The sequence below is a fragment of the Triticum aestivum genome, chromosome 4A (genome assembly GCF_018294505.1).
Source record: "Triticum aestivum cultivar Chinese Spring chromosome 4A, IWGSC CS RefSeq v2.1, whole genome shotgun sequence".
NCBI lineage: Eukaryota > Viridiplantae > Streptophyta > Magnoliopsida > Poales > Poaceae > Triticum > Triticum aestivum.
In genome coordinates this window covers 702,017,727-702,027,018 of record NC_057803.1, presented here as the reverse complement: position 1 = coordinate 702,027,018, position 9,292 = coordinate 702,017,727, and the positions used below count along the sequence as shown (strand labels likewise).

At 42.8% G+C, this 9,292-nt stretch overlaps 1 protein-coding gene across 1 annotated transcript; it reads left to right on the top strand.

The window, feature by feature from the left end:
- Positions 1-2,520: 2,520 nt before the first annotated feature.
- Positions 2,521-7,094, top strand: LOC123084331 (protein ACCELERATED CELL DEATH 6-like). Its single transcript, XM_044505993.1, has 5 exons — positions 2,521-3,215; positions 5,533-5,857; positions 5,909-6,079; positions 6,184-6,312; positions 7,041-7,094. Exons 1-5 carry the CDS (start codon positions 2,521-2,523, stop codon positions 7,092-7,094), a joined length of 1,374 nt encoding a protein of 457 aa, XP_044361928.1.
- The last annotated feature ends 2,198 nt before the right edge of the window (positions 7,095-9,292 follow it).

The window sequence follows — 9,292 nt, the reverse complement described above, 5'->3', positions numbered from 1 at the left end:
ATACATCACAATATATCATTCATCATTCATCACAACTTCTGGCCATATCACATCACATGACAATTGGTGCAAAAACAAGTTAGACGTCCTCTAATTGTTGTTGCATCTTTTATGTGGCTGCAATTGAGTTCTAGGAAGAACGTTTTCTCACAACGTGATTTTGTCAACTTCTATTTACCCTTCATAAGGACCCTTTTCATCGAATCCGCTCCAACTAAAGTAGGAGAGACAGGCACCCGCTAGCCACCTTATGCAACTAGTGCATGTCAGTCGGTGGAACCTGTCTCACGTAAGCGTACGTGTAAGGTTGGTCCGGGCCACTTCATCCCACAATACCACTGAAGCAAGAAAAGACTAGTAGCGGCAAGCAAGTTGACAAGATCTACACCCACAACAAATTTGTGTTCTACTCGTGCAATAGAAAACTACGCATAGACCTGGCTCATGATGCCACTGTTGGGGAACGTTGCAGTAAATTTTTTTCCTACGGTTTCACCAAGATCCATCTATGAGTTCATCTAAGCAACGAGTGAAAGGAGAGATGCATCTACATACCACTTTGTAGATCGCGAGCGGAAGCGTTCAAAAGAACGGGGTTGAGGTAGCCGTTCTCGTCGTGATCCTATCACCGGAGACCCTAGCGCCGAACGGACGGCACCTCCGCGCTCAACACACGTACGGTCAGCGTGACGTCTCCTCCATCTTGATCCAGCAAGGGGGAAGGAGAGGTTGATGAAGATCCAGTAGCACGACGGCGTGGTGGTGGATGCAGCAGGACTCCGGCAGGGCTTCGCCAAGCAACTTCGGGAGGAGGTAGAGGTGTAGCAGGGGGAGGGAGGCGCCAAGACTCAGGGTGCGGCTGCCCTCCCTCCCCCCTTCCTTTATATAGGACCCCAGGGGGGGCGCCGGCCCTAGAGATCCAATCTCCCAAGGGGGGCGGCGGCCAGGGGGGTGGAGTGCCCCCCAAGGCAAGTGGTGCGCCTCCCCCCCTAGGGTTTCCAACCCTAGGCGCAGGGGAGGCCCAAGGGGGGCACACCAGCCAATTAGGGGCTGGTTCCCCTCCCACTTCAGCCCACGGGGCCCTCCGGGATAGGTGGCCCCACCCGCTGTACCCCCGGGACCCTTCCGGTGGTCCCGGTACAATACCGGGTGACCCCGAAACTTTCCCGATGGCCGAAACAACACTTCCTATATATAATTCTTTACCTCCGGACCATTCCAAAACTCCTCGTGACGTCCGGGATCTCATCCGGGACTCCGAACAACATTCAGTTTGCTGCATACTCATATTCATACAACCCTAGCGTCACCGAACCTTAAGTGTGTAGACCCTACGGGTTCGGGAGACATGCAGACATGACCGAGACGGCTCTCCGGCCAATAACCAACAGTGGGTTCTGGATACCCATGTTGGCTCCCACATACTCCTCGATGATCTCATCGGATGAACCGCGATGTCGAGGATTCAAGCAACCCCGTATACTATTCCCTTTGTCATACGGTATGTTACTTGCCCGAGACTCGATCGTCGGTATCCCAATACCTCGTTCAGTCTCGTTACTGGCAAGTCACTTTACTCGTACCGTAATGCATGATCCCGTGACCAGACACTTGGTCACTTTGAGCTCATTATGATGATGCACTACCGAGTGGGCCCAGTGATACCTCTCCATAATACGGAGTGACAAATCCCAGTCTCGATCCGTGTCAACCCAACAGACACTTTCGGAGATACCTTTAGTGCACCTTTATAGTCACCCAGTTACGTTTGACGTTTGGTACACCCAAAGCTCTCTTACGGTATCCGGGAGTTACACGATCTCATGGTCTAAGGAAAATATACTTGACATTGGAAAAGCTCTAGCAAAACGAACTACACGATCTTGTGCTATGCTTAGGATTGGGTCTTGTCCATCACATCATTCTCCTAATGATGTGATCCCGTTATCAACGACATCTAATGTCCATAGTCAGGAAACCATGACTATCTGTTGATCAACGAGCTAGTCAACTAGAGGCTTACTAGGGACATATTATGGTCTATGTATTCACACATGTATTACGATTTCCGGATAATACAATTATAGCATGAATAAAAGACAATTATCATGAACAAGGAAATATAATAATAATCCTTTTATTATTGCCTCTAGGGCATATTTCCAACAGTTTGTTGTGTTCCTAGCAAGTGCAAACGGAAAGCATCTTCATGCCGTACATGATGCTCCCTTTTGATGTTTCACTTGATGGAGTACTTATTTGTGGTTAATTATACTCATCTTGTAAGATTAAGTGAGCAAATGACCAAAGAATCGTTGTTTAAGTTAGCAAATGACCAAAAAAATAGTTCGAGCTTAGGACATGTTGTTAAGTTTGCTGAAAACTCCTCGGAAAAAAATCTATGAGTTTCTGCCCTTCTCCGAATTGTTTTGGCCGTAATTGTATAACTTAAACCAGATTATGGACTAAAGTGTTTAATTGTGGAGTGAATGGACTGAAGTGTGCATCTTAAGCTAGTTCATGGATCAACATGCATGCTCTGGCTCTTGGCAGGAATTGGAGTTTCTTCTCAACAGGGGAATAGATCGAGTGCAACCTTCCATTATGCCTAGTCAAGCATTCCTTGACCTGGTTATGGCCTACGGCTCCGAGAGCTGCATCAACAAAAGCGCGTCGACGCAGCAAGTTTCGGATGATATCGAAGCATTTCTCAACCTGCCTTCAACTCTGGTGTCACTCCTGGATGGGGTCACCACTGACGGGGGCACTGTACTCCATGTGGTGGCCACCTATGGTGACAGTGATGGCTTCTTGAGGAGTGTTGACATCATCCATAGCAGGGCAAAACACCTCCTGTTTGCGCAAAACAAGAACGGCGACACGCCCTTGCACTGTGCTGCAAGAGCTGGGATGTTCCGGATGGTCTCTCATCTCATTAGTTTGGCCAGAGATGAGAGTACGAGTGTTAACAGAGTGAAGGAATTCCTGGAAATGGAGAACAAGCTTAAGGAGACAGCATTGCATCACGCAGTCCATATTGGGGATAATGGCATAGTCAAGCTGCTAATGGAGGCAAACTCGGAGTTGGCCAGTTTTCCGAAATCCGGCACTTCACCTCTGTACCTAGCCATGTTGCTGGAAGAGGACATCATTGCTGAGACACTTTATAGTGCAAGCAACATGAAGCTTTCCTACTCTGGGCCTAATGGACAGAATGCGTTGCATGCCGCAGTTCTTCGAGGCAGAGGTACCCATGCATTTTTCCACTAAATCTTTTATTTCTGACTTGACCTACCATTTCCTGCACATATTTTCATTTTTTGAGCATATTTTTGCCTCTTATATCTCCTACTTATACTTGTACAAGTCTTGTTTTGCCCAGTAAAATTTCAGAAAATTCATCGGAAGCATCAAACATTGAGCAACATCTAGCATATGCTCCTTTACCTTTTTGCTAACCTGCTTTGTTCCAGTGTGTATGCAAGTTTGATATAATCCTCTGAGCTAATAAATATTCAAGCTGGGTGTTTACATATTCTATACCATTATATAACCTGGAAACTTTCAGTAGTGCATTCCACTGAGACATGTTATTCTATGAAATTCTCTGAAACTCTATGACACATCACTCTTGTTCTTCATGAGACAAACATGGGCTCCAAGCCCATGTCATGTTTCAGAGAATTTGGTCTTTGACCACTTCAGTTTGCAGAAAATAAGAGTATATGTAGTTAAGATGGCGTAGAAAAAGCTGGGATGTACTTTGTTGTTCCAGTGCCTAACATTAGTTGAGTAGTACAATCAGTATTGTTTAATTACCACTTATAAATTCTGGGACAACTTTTATGCATGCACGATGTTGTGAGAGGTCACCTAGTCTATCATTCTTGAGCAACTTGTTCTTGAGAGTAACAATGTAAGTAGGCCCAGTGAAATTCCTTTCAGTGAATTTTCATATTGCCCTTATTGATGCTTCTAAAAAAAGAATTCTATGTTTGACAAACTTTCGCAGGTTCTGTTCCCAGGAACAATAGTACGAGTCTTCCATAGATGTCCTGATGAAATTCTTGAGTGTGTCTTTATCTTCCCTATGTAAGGTAGAATAACTAAGAGCTCGTTTATAACGTAACCTGCTTCCGCCACGGCCAGTCCTGCCGAGCTCCGAACCGTGCCTCCATATCTGCGCACAAGGCGTCGCCACCCCTCTCTGCTTCCTCTTTGTCTCCGCCAGTTTCTCCTCTCCCTCCGCTCTGGTTTCCCCCATTCCTCTTCCTTTTCGCTAGCTTCTTCTCCGGTCCTCCCCCTCCCCTGCAGTTTCTCCTCTCCCTCTCAGCCAATCTTAAGCTCCTCTGTTCTGTACTCAGTTTTTTATGGTTCAGTTTGTAGCTGCTGCCTAAGTTCTAATGTATTTCAATTAGTGGCTTCTATTTGCTAGTATGTTCCTTATGGGACCTTGTGCTGCCTGCATAGATGATTAATCCCAAGTATTGCAGAGCAAATATTGTGCACTATGTAATGAGTGTTTTTCTTTCCAATAACAAAAGAACAGTGGTTTTTCTGATAGATACATCTCACAAGCACTTCAGAAAATACCATTCATGCACTGCAATGGCACCACACCAATAGCAATGGATAAACAACAATTATCAGTGTTGAGCTATACTCCATCCATTCCTGAAAGCACGACGTAGATATTTAGGCACAAATTTCCTGAAAGAAGGCATATCCCCGCCCTCCCCTCCCTGCCCAACCACCACCACCATCACCAACGCCCAGCTGTTCTAAACTTTTTGCATGTTTATTTCTCTCTTAGGTGAGTGTTCTGAGCGACCATTCCCGAAATTCCGCACCTTCCGCATCCTCCATTCCAGTAACTACATGCAAACACCTACCTCCTCCATTCCAATAACTGATTTTTTTCCAGCTGCAGGCCACGCTTGATGGCAGTTTGATTACAAAGCATTTTTTTATGGATTCTTTAGTCATTTTATGCTATGTAATTTGATGGTAACCTGAGAAGATTTTGACTATAACTAGCAAGAGGATGGATAAAACGTAATTCCATCTCAGAGTTTTTGCTGTACAGTGCCTCATTCCCACCATCCCACTTCACACCAGTATAGAAATTCTAGTCGTCTACTTCACGTGCCTGCGAAACAAGAATATCGATTTAAGAATCATCTTTATAATGTTTTACTAAAGCTAATAGGAGTGCATGCACCTGATGACACTACATCCTCAGTTGATGTACAATTCCATTTTTTGGTCTAATAACTCAAATGTGCAAGATGTGGGGTTTATCAAAACTTGGTAACACAGTGGAATGAGTTTATATTCTAATTTGGTATTTCAGTATATGATAAGTGTCCATGGATCACTGGTAAGATTCAATATATAAACAACGAGGTTGCCTTATGGACGACTATTGAGACAATATTGATATTTTTATTTAGCTTACCGATTATAATTGAGTGTCATTTCCATAGTAGTTGTTCTTCTCACCTGATTAACCTGACAGAAATATCTATTTGCAGAGCTTACGAAAAAGATCTTGGAATGGAACAGTGATCTCACTGCACAAACGGATGAAAGCGGGAGTACACCTCTCCATTTCGCTGCAGCTATGGTAGGGCAAAGTCTCCGAGGAAGTGTATGTTGCCAAGTATTGGAAGCTAACTCAGCTACATTGTATCAATCGGACCACAATGGATTATTTCCAATACATGTCGCTGCCTCTGTTGGTGAAAGAGGGACAGTCATCATGTTTATTAACAGGTCCCCAACCAGCGCCAGTTTGCGTGACAGTATGGGAAGGACATTCCTTCATGTAGCTGCTGAGAAAAAGAAAGTTGGGATAGTCAGTTTTGTTTGCAGAAATCGATCGCTCTCATGGATTTTGAATATGCAGGATAATGATGGAAACACTGCACTACACCTAGCTATCCAGACAGGGAGTCTTCCAATGTTTTGTGCTTTGTTAGGTAATCGGCAAATACGTTTAAACTTATCAAATAAGAAACGACAAACTGCTCTAGATACGTCGCAGTATAAGATCCCCTCGGGATTTTTTGATGATCAGGTAATGTACTCTATCAGTTTATTTGTAAGCACTGCCCTTGATGCGAAAGAAAGCAATTGAGATTTGTGTGGTTTGGCTTCACCTATTTCTCTTTCTTTTTGCAGAACAGTGAAGCCAGGATACACTTTGCACTTAAAGTCATTAGTGCTAGGAGTGGTGGCTGTCGCCGGGATCACTTTGAAGATAACTACAATGACCAGTTAAAACATTATGAAAAAGAAGAATTAGCAAAGGTGAAAGATTCAACACAAACATTGTGTATTGCTGTAGTTCTAATTGCAACTATGACGTTTGGTGCTACTTTTGCCCTTCCTGGAGGTTACAGAGCCGATGAGCATACCAATGGAGGCACGCCTACACTTTCTGGAAGTTATGCTTTTGATGCATTCATAACAGCCAGCACACTCTCTTTCATCTTGTCTGCGATGTCTATAGTAGGTCTCATATATTCTGGATACTACTCACGCAGTCGCAGAATTTACTTACTCGTAGCCTTGCATTTTGGAGCAACATCGGTCACATGTTTCACCGCAGCTTTTGCACTAGGATTGTACATGGTGCTAGCGCCAGTTGCTCATAAGTCTGCCGTCACTATCTGTGTCATTAGCACCCTTGTTGTTCTATGCAACAAAATTGAATTTTGGCTAAACTGGGCTCTTCTGACACGACCATTATGTACTCGAATTGGGCTAATTCGCATGTTGGCAATATTGGCAACCAGAATCATTTGCAACCTGCTGATGGAATTTTGGCCCATCATATTCATATTTGTCTGGGCCACATATACAAGGAACTAGTCTTAGAAATGGAACTGATGATACAAACTATTAGGCATTAGCACCCATGACTACTTGAAGATGCATCGAATGGAGAACATTTCGGTCTGAGGTGTTCTAGCCTGGCCGTGGGTATTTAGGATTTACTGTGGTTTTCTTATTAGAATATTTATCTTATTTTTAAGTGTTGTGTCCCGATGTACCTTTTTGTTCAAGAGTTTGTGCTCATAATCATGTAAACACTGATTGCCAGTGCTATCTACAACTTCTTTGAAATGTGCAATTGGTTTCGAATTTCTGTGTATATCTCGTATTTGTGTATGTAAAACTGAGTGTAGGAAGCCAAATCCACGCGCAAAGATCTTTATGACCTAGATACGGTTGGTAAATGTATTACAGGACTATTCTTCTAGTACTTGCCTCTGAAGTGTCAGCACACTGGTTTGCTACCTTAATGAAATTGTAATGATGGATTTGGGAATTGGTTGTTCTTGTAGATGGAGTTTCATTAGAATATCCAATGATTTGTCAGCGGCTTGTGTAGGACATAACTTCACACAATCATTGCCTAATGTTGCCCTAGAACGTTTATGCACCATACTGATGAGAAAGGATGCATGATGGTTTTTTAAGCATGTAAGAAACATGGTTAAGTTGAGTCAGGGCAAAGTTGTTTCTTGAATATTGTCATTGCAATTCATTAGTCGTAAATGCCCTCCTAAAAGGTGGCACGAGAGAGAAATGAAGTGAAAGAGAGCGCTCCACAACATCACATAAGTCATAGCCCTCCTTGTAGGAAATTGCATGCGCGTCACTTGTCATGTTTATGGTACCTAGTGAAGATAGCATGGTTAGTTGCTTCAGTGGTATCTGATATGTGAACAAGAAGCTTCATCATGCTCGTATTTGGTTGTTTGTCTCACAAATTAGAATGTGCCCCCCGTTTTGGTAATGTGTGCAATATCGTGTTTCTAAAGTAAGTGTCAATAGAAAATTAACACATGACATTGCGAAGATGGAAGTTCATCACAGGAGCTGGCAAATTTACTTGATGTTGTTACGGTTTCACTATAGGATAGTTAGTTAAATATTCTTGTTCTAGATAGATGATATACCAGAATAGTCTAAGATTTGTATGCTGGCTAATGAACAAAGAAGCGGTGTCATCCTTTCATTTTTCCACTTTGGTAAGATGATGCAGTGGGAATCTATTTAAGTATTCATATATCCAGCTTTTTTTTTGCGAATATTCATATATCCAGCTATGTAGATGTAATCTTGAAGATGAGCACCTACGAGAGACGCACGTCGGAGGACACAAGTCATGTATAGAAGCAGGTCAGGATTGAAGATTCTTTAGGTGAATGTATGCCGAAAGTATCTGGTGAAGAAGTCATGGACTACGATAAACGGAGGACCACTGAAATGTCTTTTGACGAGATTAGAATGAGGGGAAATAATGGCCTTTGAAAAAAGCTTGAAATATTTGTGTACTTGCCCTGCAGTGTTCGCATTTACTTCTTGATCTGTACAGTTTTGCGAAAGTGGATCTCAGTTGGTGAGAGGCCAGATCAACTTATGACTGCACACTTGAGTTGTTGGAGGAGAAAATAGTGCTTCATGGTATCATCGCACGTTTTATATATTCACTAGTTCTCACGTTATTGCCAGTTGAGAGAGTGTACTTATACGATCGTCCCACCATAGTTTGGTGCTAGCTCTGGTCAAATCATTGTAGTAGATTGTAGGATTAGGAGACGTTGGGATCATGCCATCCAACAGGAATTTGGTGTGTGGTAGAGAATTAGTAGAAAGAAGTTGGTGAGTTGGACAGGGCTCTGGCTGCCGGACGATGAGCTTGAGCAATCAGTCTCATGATCCACATCAATTGCGTTTATAGTTTACATACTGAGGACAATGCAACCAGGCAGACTTAGCCCCTGCCACATAATCAGCTACATCTGGTGTCAGATTGCATGTCTCCGTCATTCCTAGCTGTTGTTGCGTGTTAATACCTTCGTTTTCACTTATCCTTCGTTTGGATGTCTCCATTGAAGAGCTCCGTATTGAATTGGTCCGAATTCCAAATCAGTGAGGAAACTGAAATGGGACGAATACGAATTCACCTGTTTGGTTGTCCAGCGAATTGGCCCTTGAAATGCCTCTGAGATTTCAATACAGAATCTGCTTTGGATGACAAACTTTGGAATTGTATAGCTACATTACCAGGTTATACCTTGTTCTACATCACTAAAAAATGAAATCTGACTATGATTGAATATATAGCAATAAAATAATTACATATTCTATAAATGCATTAGGAAACACAAATGATGATACAACGACAATAATATTTTTTTATGATAAATAACACAAAATTTGAAACAATAACAAATAGCACGTACTCTCAAACACTAGTAGAAAAAGGGCCATTTGT

Coding starts and splice junctions, on each gene's coding strand:
- LOC123084331 (XM_044505993.1), top strand. CDS start 2,521: ATGGATCAACATGCATGCTCTGGCTCTTGGCAGGAATTGGAGTTTCTT. Junction 3,216..5,532: donor TCTGGGCCTAATGGACAGAA/TGCGTTGCATGC, acceptor ATATCTATTTGC/AGAGCTTACGAAAAAGATCT. Junction 5,858..5,908: donor AGAAAAAGAAAGTTGGGATA/GTCAGTTTTGTT, acceptor TTGAATATGCAG/GATAATGATGGAAACACTGC.